Raw genomic sequence first — 12,891 nt, 5'->3', positions numbered from 1 at the left:
CAGAAACACATTTTGGCATGCAATTTTCACATTTTTCATCCAGTTTTGACATTGAATTCTCAGCGTTGGTTTTTCAGTGGAAAGAGAAAATCTGGTGAAATCAGAACAAGATCATTTCTTTAAGGGAAGAAACTCTTTTGTCTCAAAAGTCTGCAGTCAGGCCAACAGTGTCATGTTCTGTGTTCTCTCAGAGCAGCTGGGGAAAGTACTCCAAAGAACTGCTCTTCACGTATATGTTTTATTGTATTGCAGAAATCACTCTAAAGTCAAAAATTTCATAAGAATTAGATGCCCTAATACCATGCTAGTTGCCGTGGCTTTCCCTTTTAGAAAAGTCAGACCTGCTTTCTGGGGCATGTTCTCTCACCTGGAGGAGAGCCCACCCACAGGGACATTGCTTAGAATGGAAGCAGCTGGGAGCTTCCTCTGCATGTTAAAGTTTTCACATACAAATGGAGGAAGAGATGGCACTGTCCAATCTGCCTTGATCACACAGCTTTTTTTCATGAAGGATGTTGACTACATGTGAATGCCTTGAAGCATGTAACTGGTTAGAGTCAACAATTACATGGTTTGTTATGGAAGTTTATTTTTCATTCTCCTCACACAGCAGTGCAACCTGCATTGTGATCCAGTGACTAGGAGGTTTCTTTGTGGATAAGTACACAGATGTTAAAAAGTTTGAGGATAAACCAGCAGCTGTCAAAATACCCGACCTTTCAGGTGTCTGGTAAACTGGGCATTCAAAAGTATAGAGTTCTGGCTCTGTCTGCTTAGATGCATTTGATCTTTCAGTAGAAATCTAAAAAATAAATAAATAAATGCTCAAATTACACAGTTCAAGTAAGCCAGTGGCTCACATTTCTTTTACACGAGATTTGGGGGGTTTGTTATAAATTGAATACTTTTAGCTTTAGGTGGTTATGTGGTTATGTAACTGCATATAGAATTATGCCTGATTTTTTTAGAGTTACTAGTATAGCTTTATAGTACGTATTCTTGAGAAATCACACTAGATGTTTGTACAGCATCTATTTTAGGTTTTAGGAGTATTTGGGGCTATTTTACATGTTTGTAGTCTGAAGTATATCGGCCAGTCTCCCTAGTGAAATCATAAGGATGGGAAGTAGAAGGAATGGTTGGTACTACTGAGGGAAAGCTCAGTGGTTTAAAACTTTGTGATAAACATCTGGGAGATTACCTTTGTTGGCAAGAAGTATATTTCAGGAAAATCACAACATATCTCACAAGGTAGCGAGTCTTCTAGTACTTTTTCTTTGTGATTCCACCTTGCTCCCTCAATGAATAAACCAAAGACGTGAACTCCAACATGTGTGGGGTCTGTGCCCTAAGAACAAAGAGAGGTGGTGTCAGAGGGTCCCAGATGAGATGCTCCCTTTAATAGAAGCTGCATATAGAGGAAGGTCAGGGAGGAGGCCAAAGAGGAGGAGGTGCACTTCCCTGCCATTGCCATGTGGGTTCTAAGGCGAGTACTTCACCTTAGAGGTACTCATTGCCAGGTTCTAAGGTAAGCACCTCATTCTCTTGCTTCTCTGAGAGCATGAGCGATTTGTAGGTTTTGATCTACATATGATGATCCTGGATTGACAAGTATTTCAAATACAGTAAAACTTCAAATTTCTAGAATTGTAATCCTTAGGCCACTTTTTAAAAAGAGAGCAAAAACAATGACAAAACAGGTCAATCTTCTAGTAAGATGGCAGAGTGGCAAGACCCTGTGCTCACCTCTTCCTATGGTCACACCATATTACAGAGCAAATATTGATGAGAATGATCTGAAGACTAGTAGAAAAGATTTTCTGCAACTCAAGATATAAAGAAGGAACCAAAATGAGACAGGTAAGAGGGGCAGAAATGCAGTAGGGTAGGCAGACCACAAACGGGGAGGATACTCACAATTGCAGAGGTTCTCCTCTACAAGGAGCAAGTGGTCTGAGTGTACATGGAAGTTTCTCCAGGATAGATCACATGCTGAGCCATAAAAACAAGTCTCATTAAATTTAAGATTGTTGCAATCATGTCAAGTTCCCTACCACAATGCTAAGAGACTAGAAATTAACAAGAACAAAACCTGTACAACACAAACATACAGACACTAGACAATAGGCTACTAAACAACCAATGGGTGACTGAAGAAATCAAAAAGGAAATTAAAAAAATACCTTAAGACAAATGAAAATGGAAGCACAATGATCCAAAATCTACAGGATGCAGCAAAACAGTTCTCAGAGACAAGTTTACATTGATGCAAGCCTACTTTAGGAAACAAGAAAAATCTCAAACAACCTAACCTCACATCTAAAGGAACTAGAAAAAGAACAAACAAAAACTCAAGGTTAGTAGAAGAAAATAAATAATAACAATCAGAGCAGAAGTAAGTAAGATAGAGACTAAAAATATAGAAAAGATCAATGAAACTGAATCAATGAAGCTGATTCTTTGAAACATACCACAAAATCAATAAACCTTTAGCTAGACTCATCAAGAAAAAAAAGAGAGAGGGCCCAAATAAAATCAGAAACAAAAGAGAAGTTACAAATGAGACCACAAAAATTTAAAAGATCAGAAGAGATTACCATGAACAGCTATATGCCAATAAAATGGACAACCTAGAAGAAATGAATAAATTCCTAGAAATGTACAATCTCCCAAGTTTGAATCAGGAAGAAATAGAAAATATTAACAGACTGATTACCAGTAACGAAATTGAGTCAGTAATGAAACATAATAAAAACACTGCCAACAAACAAAATCCTGGACTGGATGGCTTCACAGGGTGTTAAAGAAGAGTTAACATCCATCTTTCTCAAACTATTCCAAAAAATTGAAGAGGAAATAATGCTTTGGATCTCATTTCACCAGGCCAGCACTACCCTGAAACCAAAACCAGCAAAAGATAGGACAGAGAAAAAAAGAAAATTACAGGCCAATACCACTGATGAACATAGATGCACTAATCTTTATGGGAATGTAAAGTGCTGCTGCCACTATGGAAAATAGTATGGCATTTCCTCAAAAATTTCAACAGAATTACCATATGATCCAACAGTTCCGCTCCTAGATCTTACCCAAAAGAACTGAATCAGGGACTCAAACAGCTGTCTGCACACCCATGTTTGTAGCAGCACTGTTCACAATGGCCAAATGGAATCGACTCAAGCGTCTATGGACAGAGGAATGGATGGAAAAAATATGGTGTTGTGGACTAGAAGTCTTTTGTTGCTAAGTCACGTCACTAAGTCATGTCCGACTCCTTGTGACCCCATGGACTGAAGCATGCCAGGCTTCCCTGTCCTTCATCATCTCCTGAAGCTTGCTCAAACTCATGTCCATTGAGTAAGTGATGCCAAGCAAACATCTCATTCTTTGTCGCCATACTATTTTCCATAGTGGCAGCATCACTTTACATTCCCATAAAGATTATTGCATCTATGTTCATCAGTGGTATTGGTGTTCATCAGGGGTATTCTCCCCCTGCCCTCAATCTTTCCCAGCATCAGGATCTTTTCCAATGAGTCAGCTCTTCACATCAGGTGGCCAAAATTTGTATCCTCCTCAGATTTATAAATTGAGGCCCTATTGCCCAGAGTAGCTATATTCAGAGATGAGGCCTCTAAAGAAGCAATTAAAGTCATATGAATGGGGGGTTCTTGACCCAATAAGATGAATATCCCTATAAGGAGAGACACCAGAGAGTTTGTTCTTTCTCTCTCCACACATGCACATCAAGGAAAGGCCAGGTGAGGGCATAGCTAGAAGACAGCTGTTTGCAAGCCAGGAAGAACTCTTAGCTGGCACCCTGATCTCAGGCTCCCAGTCTCCAAAACTGGGAGAAGATACATTTCTGTTATTTAGGCCATCCTGCTTGTGGTGTTTGTTATGGCGGCCTGAGCTGAGATGTGGTATACACATACAATGAAATATTTAGTCTTAAAAAAGAAGGAAATTCTGACACATGCTACCACATAGATGACATTATAAAGACATTATGCTATGTGAAATAAGGTACATGCTAAGTCATTTCAGGTCTTCCCTCATAGCTCAGTTGATAAAGAATCTGACTGCAAAAAAAAAAAAAAAAAAAAAAGAATCTGACTGCAGTGCAGGAGACCCAGGTTTGATCCCTGGGTCGGGAAGATCCCCTAGAGAAGGAAATAGCTATCCACTCCAACACTCCAGTATTCTTGCCTGGAAAATCCCATTGACAAAGGAGCCTGGTGGGCTGCAGTCCATGGGGTAACAAAGAGTTGGGCACGACTGAGCAACTAACACTTCACTTCACAAATCACTTCAGTCGTGTCTGACTCAGCAACCCTGTGGACTGTAGCCTGCCAGGCTCCTTTTTCATGGGATTCTCCAGGCAAGAATACTGGAATGGGTTGCCATTCCCCTCTCCAGGGGATCTTCCTGACCCAGGGATTGAAACTGCATCTCTTAAGTCGCTTGCATTGGCAGGTGGGGTTCTTTATCACTAGTAAGCCAGTCACAAAAGGACAAATACGATATGATTCCACTAATATGAGGTTCCTACAGTAGTCACATTTTTAGAGATAAAAAGTAGTGTGGTGGTTGGGATGGTTGGAATGGGGAGTGTTTAATGGGTATGGGGTTCCAGTTTGAAAAAATGAGAACGTTCTGGAGATGACTGCACAACAGTGTGGATATACTCAATGTCACTGAACAGTGCAGTTAACAGTATTTAAAATAGTAAATTTTATGTTACGTTTATTTTATGACAATCAAAAATAGAAAAAAAAGTAATAGAATAAAAATTCAATTAAAAAAAAAGGAAAAATGAGGAGTGATTTGCTCTACTAAGCCTCCATATATAACTTAAAACTTCTTGACCTGTGTAGTATTGGTCCTGGAATAGAAAAACAGATTGCTAAAACAGATTGGAGTTGTGTAAACCACAAGAGTGGCCCTCAAACCAGTGGGACAACGGTGGGAGCGTGATGGGGTTAGGATTGGCCTCGAGCATCTGGCTGTCAGCACTCACACACCCAGATAAACTGCTTCCAGCATAATTTGCTGAGTGCCCTGAGTTTCATGGCAGGCTGGGTGGGGGCTTCGTCTTGAAAGTGGCTGAACTCTGGAGTGAGTGGGTTGCTGAATGGCAGGCTGAGCTGCCCTGAGGAGAGATCTGCCTTATTTGTTTGGAATATTACCTTTGGGGGCTTCCAGTGTTTAAGACTTTGCCTTCCAATGCAGGGGGTCTGAGTTCGATCCCTGCTCAGGGAGCTAATTTCCCACATGCCTCATGACAAAAAAAAAAAAAAAAACCCAAAACATAAAACCAAAGCAAAATTATAATAAACCATAAAATGGTCCACATCAAAAAATCTTAAAAAAAGAAAGAAATACCACCTTCAAATCCTGATATAGAAGTGTTCAGTCTTCATCTATGTCAGGGGAGAGTTATAAACAGAAGCAATATTGTAATAAATAAAAACTTCAAAAATGGTCCACATTAAAAAAAAATCTTAAGAAAGAAAGAAATACCATCTTCAAATCCTGATATAACAGCATTTAGTCTTCATTTATGTCAGGGGAGAGTTGTAAAGTTCATTTATTGTATTTCTCTAAATCTTTTATTCACTTAATATATTTATAATTCTTCCCAACTCCCTAGAAGCAGAGTGGGAGAGATGGCATTTGATGGCATTTGGGCTTGAAGGGAGACTATACCATGCTCTAGTGCATGAAGGTTTGTTGATGGAATGCTTGATGGATGGATTGAATGAATGAATGATTATCCTTTCCAACCTCTGAAGTATTCCAGTACTTCAGTATTCAGAATTCCAGTATTTCAGTACCTTAAAGGCTCTCCTGACTATGTTGAGTTTCTTCTGGATGATTATGGAGAATTCCTTGTCTTTGACGTCGGTGGTGTCCGAGATCACATGGTGGGTAAAAGTCAGGGCATCTGTAGAGATTCCTTGGGACCGTCCATAGTCTTGAAGCACAGTGATAAGAAAGGCTTTGGAGAAAAACATGTGCCAAGTTCCTTGTGAGTCTCAGGGACTCAGAAGCTGTGCCTGTCCCAAAGTTTCCCGTGGGAATTAGCAATACTGATATCTCATGGGAAGGGAAGAGTGGAGAAGAAAGTGTCAGGAAATGCCCATGGTGTGTGTGAGAAGGGGCTGGATGGGAGGAGAGTATAAATCCAACTGCCTCACTCAGGACTTGGGGATATTAGTCTGGCCAGGAGCACGAGCTTCCTGGGAAACATGAGAGCATTTGTAGGCCCAGTGACCCTCCCATATTCCACAGGGGAAGAGAGGGGCTATGGATCCCAGGACCTGATCACTTTTGACCCAGTCTTGGCTAATCAAACTACCTCATATTCCTGGCAGCAAACATGGGGCTCAGGGGCAAAAGCCGAGACCCAAGTGTGTCAGAGCCTTTCTCAAGAAATGACGTATGGGGACATCCCTGGTGATAAGTGGTTAAGACTCCATGCTCTCAATGCAGGGTGCCCGGGTTAGACCCCTGGTTGGGGAACTAGATCCCAAATGCCACAACTTAAGACCCCTATGGACCTTAGGAAGAGGAAGGCCCTTTTTCCCCGGAGGTGCTAAACTTCTTGTGGCCATTTTTTCCCTTGGTTGCATGGAGAAAGGCTATGTGCAGCCTATAGCAAAAACAGAGCTGAGACATGAGGAGGCAGCCTGAGAGTGACATGGAGGATTTTGATTACCTGAATCCAGCCATGCTTGAAGCCAGACCCCTTTGGCTTCCTTTCCACTTATATGTGCTTATAACTTGCCCTCTTTTGCTTACACAAGTTTGGATTGCCTTCTGTAGCTTGATACCAAGATACCTAACAGAATTCTTAACTGTTCTCCTTGCCACCAGCTGCTTTTCTCTTGTTTAATTCTTGTTCTGCATAAATTGCCAGTTGAGTAACTCCATTCTACTTGATCATGTAACACTGCTGCCTAGAAGCCACCACACCAGAGTGAATTTTAGTTTCTTTTGACTGGTCAAGTTAAAGCCTGTCATACTGGCATGCCTCTTCTACTCTAAATACCTACTCACTGGGCCTGACTCAGTGCCTCTGCTCAGCCTTCAGCCTTAGATAATCTTTCTCAAATTTCCCTACAATTCTTCAAGGCCCAAGAGACCATCTCTACAGGCCCAGCCAGAAGTGACCTCTCTCCGTGCCCCTTTCAGAAGACTAAATGCTCCAGGAGAGGATGCTATTTTCTCTGATAAAATGCTATTCGTAGTTTAGTGCAGTGGTTAAACATGTGAATTTCCAAGTCAGATAGGCTAAGTTTGAACCTTGGCTCAGTCGCTTATTGTGTGACTTTAGACAAATTATAACGTCTCTCTGCTTAGGTTTTCTTATCTGAAAATAGGGATAAAAATAGTGACAACATTATAAGAACATTATAAGATTTTCATGAGGATTAAATGACTTAATAAAGACAAAATCCTGGGCTTCCCTGGTGGCTCAGTGGTAAAGAATCCACCTGCCAATGCAGGGGACACGGGTTCGATCCCTGCTCCGGGAAGATCCCACGTGTCGCAAGACAACTGAGCCCATACACCACAACCACTGAACCTGTGCTTTACAGCCCAGGAGCCACGACTCCTGAGCTTATGTGTCATGACTGCTGAAGCCTGAGCGCTCCAGTGCCCGTGCTCTGCGGCAAGAGAAACTGCTGCAGTGAGAAGCCCGTGCGCCATGAGAGAGCAAACCCTGCTCTCCACAACTAGAGGAAAAGCCCAGGCAGCAACAAAGACCCAGTGTGGCCAAATAAGTAAATAAAATTATAAGAATCATACACACACACACACACACAATCCTTAGAGAGTGCCTGGCGCCTGGTACTAATAAGTACTATAGTTAGTAAGTACTAAGGGTGCTAACTGCTGTCCTCTTATTCTGTCCCTACCTGGATAGTATCTAATTGGTAAGAAGGAAGCGTCAAGTCTCATCTTAGAAGTTATTTCCTTAGTGGCCTTCCCTTCCCTGACCCTTAGTTTAGGTCTTCCTGTTTTAGGCTCTAAGAATATTCATCTATTCTTGTATTCATTCAGAAATGCACTTACTCTTTCTTCAAATATTTACTGAGAATTTTTTTGGTGCTGAGGGCTATATTAGGTGCTTGGAATACAATAGGGAATAAAAATGGAACTGGCTCCTGCCTTCGTGGATCTTACAGACTAATGCGGCCCCTTTACAACTCTCATTACACCCTGACCATACATTATTGTAACAGGTTCTGGTTGAATATCTGTCTTTCCTGCTGGACATTTGTGCCAATCTGGTGGGGCCTAGGACCCAACAAACATTAAATGAATAAATGAACGAGATGGCTGAAGCACAGAATCAATCCCTTGGGCAGGTGCCCATCTCCAGGAGTCCACTCTTAAGATGCAGTGGCTTTGGAGAGGCATCTAGTCTTGTTGGATTCTGACCTCATAGGATTAATGACCTAGAGCTGAGGAAGGGAGACTCTTGCCAGGGTGAGGGTGAGGTCTGACAAAGATATGGGTCTATTCTGGCGCTTGAGGAGATGGGGCAAGGGAAGGGCGTGGATGGGGAGGGAGGAGAGAGACTGCTCTAGTGCATGCAAGAGGACCTGGTACCTGTATATATGTGTTTGTGTGTGTGTGTGTGTGTCTGTTGGGGTTGGGGGAGCAGGGCTAGCCTAGGGACCTCTCATCCCAGAGAGGAAGAGGACAGGGAGAGTGCTGGTGGAGGTGTTGGGGACAGACTTGCCTGGATCAGGTATAGGGCTGGTCCAGGTTCTCATGCTCACCTTGTGGAAAGAAGAAAGCTGGGAGCCAGTATCTTGCAGGAAATCCTTCAGAGAATTCACTGTTTTGCTCAGTGGAGTATTTGGGGTCTTGGCTAGGTGATGTGCTGCTGTGCTTCCAAGCTGTGACATGTCTCATATACCTATTGGAAGGCAGACCACAGATTGGTGTGGTTAGAGGTATAATAATTGCACATTTTCAGATGATGTGAGCAATTTCTTCCAGCCTATCCTGGATTCCTCCTTCCCTTTTCATCTCAAACTCTCCCCCTTCTCTGGACTCTTACCCTGTAGTTTAATGAAAACCAGCTATGGCTTTAAAGTTTTTGAGAACACAAAGCCCTGGGAGGCAATTAACAAGTGATCTGGTTATTACAGTAGGAATCTTGACTGGGCTTTGTGGATTCTTGCAGATTGGGTTTGAGTTACTGCCTTCTCTAAGAAGATAAACAGTAGCATTCACTTATAGTTCAATGGTGAAAGAGACAGTTTGGTACAGACTTTGGAACTAGGTTTTCCGGGTTCAAATCTCAATACTTCCACTTTCTGGCTGTGAAAATTTGGGCAAGTTGCTCCATGTTTTTGTGTCAATTTCCACATCTCTAAAATGAGAATGATAAATAATAGTACCTACTTCATATCACAGGGTTACTATGAGAATTAAGTCAATTAGTATGAGCAAAATGCTTTGAAAAATGACACCCTGTGTGTGTGCATTCTCAGTCATGTCTGACTTTCTGTGACTCTATGGGCTGTAGGCCACCAGGCTCCTCTGTCTGTGGGATTCTCCAGGCAAGAATACTGGAATGGAATGCCATTTCCTTCTCCAGATCTTTCCAGCTCAGGGATGGAATCTGCATCTCCTGCATCTGCGGGTGGATTCTTTACCACTAAGGCAGAGGAATCAGAGATTAAATTGCCAACATCCATTGCATCGTAGAAAAAGCAGAGAGTCCCAGAAAAACATCTACTTTTGCTTTATTGACTACCCCAAAGCCTTTGACTTTGTGGATCACAATAAACTGGAAAATTCTTAAAGAGATGGGAATACCAGACCACCTTACCTGCCTCCTGAGAAATCTGTATACTGGTCAAGAAGCATCTGTGTGCAGTTAGAACAGGAAATGGAAGAACAGACTGGTTCCAAATTGGGAAAGGAGTATGTCAAGGTGTATATTGTCACCCTGCTTATTTAACTTATATGCAGAATACATCATGTGAAATGCCAAGCTGGATGAAGCACTAGCTGGAATCAAGATTGCTTGGAGAAATATCAATAACTTCAGACATGCAGCTGATACCACCCTTACAGCAGAAAGTGAGGAAGAACTAAAGAGCCTTTTGATGAAAGTTCAGTTCAGTTCAGTTGCTCAGTCATATCCGACTCTTTGTGACCCCATGGAATGCAGCACGCCAGGCCTCCCTGTCCATCACCAACTCCCAGGGTTTACTCAAACTCATGTCCGTTGAGTCAGTGATGCCATCTAACCATATCATACTTTGTCGTCCCCTTCTCGTCCCACCTTCAATCTTTCCCAGCATCAGGGTCTTTTCAAACAAATCAGTTCTTTGCATCAGGTGGCCAAAGGTTTGGAGTTTTAGCTTCAGCATCAGTCTTTCCAATGAATATTCAGGACTGATTTCCTTTAGGATGCACTGGTTGGATCTCCTTGCTGTCCAAGGGACTCTCAAGAGTCTTCTCCAACACCACAGTTCAAAAGCATCAATTTTTTGGTGCTCAGCTTTCTTTACAGTCCAACTCTCACATCCATACATGACTACTGGAAAAATCATAGCTTTGACTAATAGACCTTTGTTGGCAAAGTGATGTCTCTGCTTTTTAATACGCTGTCTAGGTTGGTCATAGCTTTTCTTCCAAGGAGCAAGCGTCTTTTAATTTCATGGCTGCAATCACCATCTGCAGTGATTTTGGCACCCAAAAGAGTAAAGTCTGTAACTGTTTCCATTGTTTCCCCATCTATTTGCCGTGAAGTTATGGGACCAGATGCCATGATCTTAGTTTTCTGAATGTTGAGTTTTAAGACAGCTTTTTCACTCTCCTCTTTCATTTTCATCAAGAGGCTCTTTAGTTCTTCTTTGCTTTCTGCCATAAGGGTGGTGTCATCTGTGTATCTGAGGTTATTGATATTTCTCCCTGCAATCTTAATTCCAGCTTGTACTTCATCTAGTCCAGCATTTCTCATGACATACTCTGCATATAAGTTAAATAAGCAGGGTGACAATATACAGCTTTGACATACTCCTTTCCCTATTTGTAACCAGTCTATTGTTCCATGTCCAGTTTTAACTGTTGCTTCTTGACCAGCATCAGATTTCTCTGGAGGCAGGTCAGGTGGTCTGGTATTCCCATCTCTTGAAGAATTTCCCACAGTTTGTTGTGATCCACACAGTCAAAGACTTTGGCATAGTCAATAAAGAAGAAGTAGATGTTTTTCTAGAGCTCTCTTCCTTTTTTGATGATCCAGCAGATGTTGGCAATTTGATCTCTTGATCCTCTGCCTTTTCTAAATCCAGCTTGACCATATGGAAGTTCAAAATCAGCAAACTAAAATGGACTGGAATGGGTGAATTTAACTCAGATGACCATTATAACTACCACTGTGGGCAAGACTCCCTTAGAAAAAATGGAGTAGCCATCATAGTCAAGAAGAGTCCAAAAGGCAGTACTTGGATGCAATTTCAAAAATGAAAGAATGACCTCTGTTCATTTCCAAGGCAAGCCATTCAATATTACAGTAATCCAAGTCTATGCCCCAACCAATAATACTGAAATTAAAAGAGGAGAGTGAAAAAGTTGTCCTAAAACTCAACATTCAGAAAACTAAGATCATGGCATCTGGTCCCATAACTTCATGGCAAATAGATGGGGAAACAATGGAAACAGTTACAGACTTTACTCTTTTGGGTGCCAAAATCACTGCAGATGGTGATTGCAGCCATGAAATTAAAAGACGCTTGCTCCTTGGAAGAAAAGCTATGACCAACCTAGACAGCGTATTAAAAAGCAGAGACATCACTTTGCCAACAAAGGTCTATTAGTCAAAGCTATGATTTTTCCAGTAGTCATGTATGGATGTGAGAGTTGGACTGTAAAGAAAGCTGAGCACCAAAAAACTGATGCTTTTGAACTGGTGTGGTGTTGGAGAAAACTCTTGAGAGTCCCTTGGACAGCAAGGAGATCCAACCAGTGCATCCTCGAGGAAATCAGTCCTGAATTCATTGGAAAGACTGATGCTGAAGCTGAAACTCCAATATTTTGGCCACCTGATGCAAAGAACTGACTCATTGGGAAAGACCCTGATGCTGGAGGAGAAGAGTATGACAGAGGATGAGATGGTTGGATGGCATCACTGTCTCGATGGACATGTGTTCGAGCAAGCTCTGGGAGTGGGTGATGGATAGGGAGGCCCGGCATGCTGCATTCCATGGGGTCGCAATGAGTAGGACACGACTGAGTGACTGAGCTGAACTGAACTGAACTGAACTGAACCACCTGGGAAGCCCAACACCCTGTGAGGCACTCCTTAAATGTGAACTACTGTCATGCCTTTCAAATTATTTTGTGCCATGTATTAAAAATTTTAAAAATTATATGTAAATAGTTTTTATTTCTTTTCACATTTCTTCCTGCTAGTGTCACATGACACAGTGTAGCATAACAGAAAGAGGAATGTATTAGGTTCTGTTTCTACCTCTGTCTCTTAGGGTAGAGTGACCTTGGAAGGAACTCTCCAGTTCTTAGGTCTCTGCTTCCTCCTCCTAAACTGAAGATAAGAATCCCTCCTTTTGAGGAGAGGGTGGAATGTTTGGAGAAAGTAACATGGAGACCTACGTTACCATCTGTAAAATAGATAGACAATGGGAATTTGCTGTCTGGCTCAGGGAACTCAAAGCGGGGCTCTGTAACAACCTTGAGGGGTGGAGCGGGGAGGGAGGTGGGAGGAAGCTCAAGAGGGAGGGGACATATGTATACCTATGGCTGATTCATGTTGATGTTTGGCAGAAACCAACACAATTCTGTAAAGCAATTATCCTTCAATTAAAAAAATTTTAAAATAAAAAAAAAACCCAAAGTCTT

General features: G+C 41.9%; 1 protein-coding gene across 1 annotated transcript in view; it reads right to left on the bottom strand.

Moving 5' to 3' along the window:
- Positions 1-571: 571 nt before the first annotated feature.
- DNAH14 (dynein axonemal heavy chain 14) overlaps positions 572-12,891 on the bottom strand; it is a 388,841-nt gene continuing 376,521 nt past the window's right edge. Inside the window, exons 82-85 of the mRNA XM_043922886.1 lie at positions 8,796-8,935; positions 5,838-6,001; positions 1,202-1,348; positions 572-802 (exon numbers count right to left, since the gene is read on the bottom strand). Coding sequence (XP_043778821.1) covers positions 587-802; positions 1,202-1,348; positions 5,838-6,001; positions 8,796-8,935 — 667 coding nt within the window. The 3' untranslated portion in view covers positions 572-586. The remainder of the gene's footprint in view (positions 803-1,201; positions 1,349-5,837; positions 6,002-8,795; positions 8,936-12,891) is intronic.

This window comes from Cervus elaphus, chromosome 14, assembly GCF_910594005.1.
Source record: "Cervus elaphus chromosome 14, mCerEla1.1, whole genome shotgun sequence".
NCBI lineage: Eukaryota > Metazoa > Chordata > Mammalia > Artiodactyla > Cervidae > Cervus > Cervus elaphus.
This window is presented reverse-complemented; position numbering and strand designations above follow the sequence as displayed.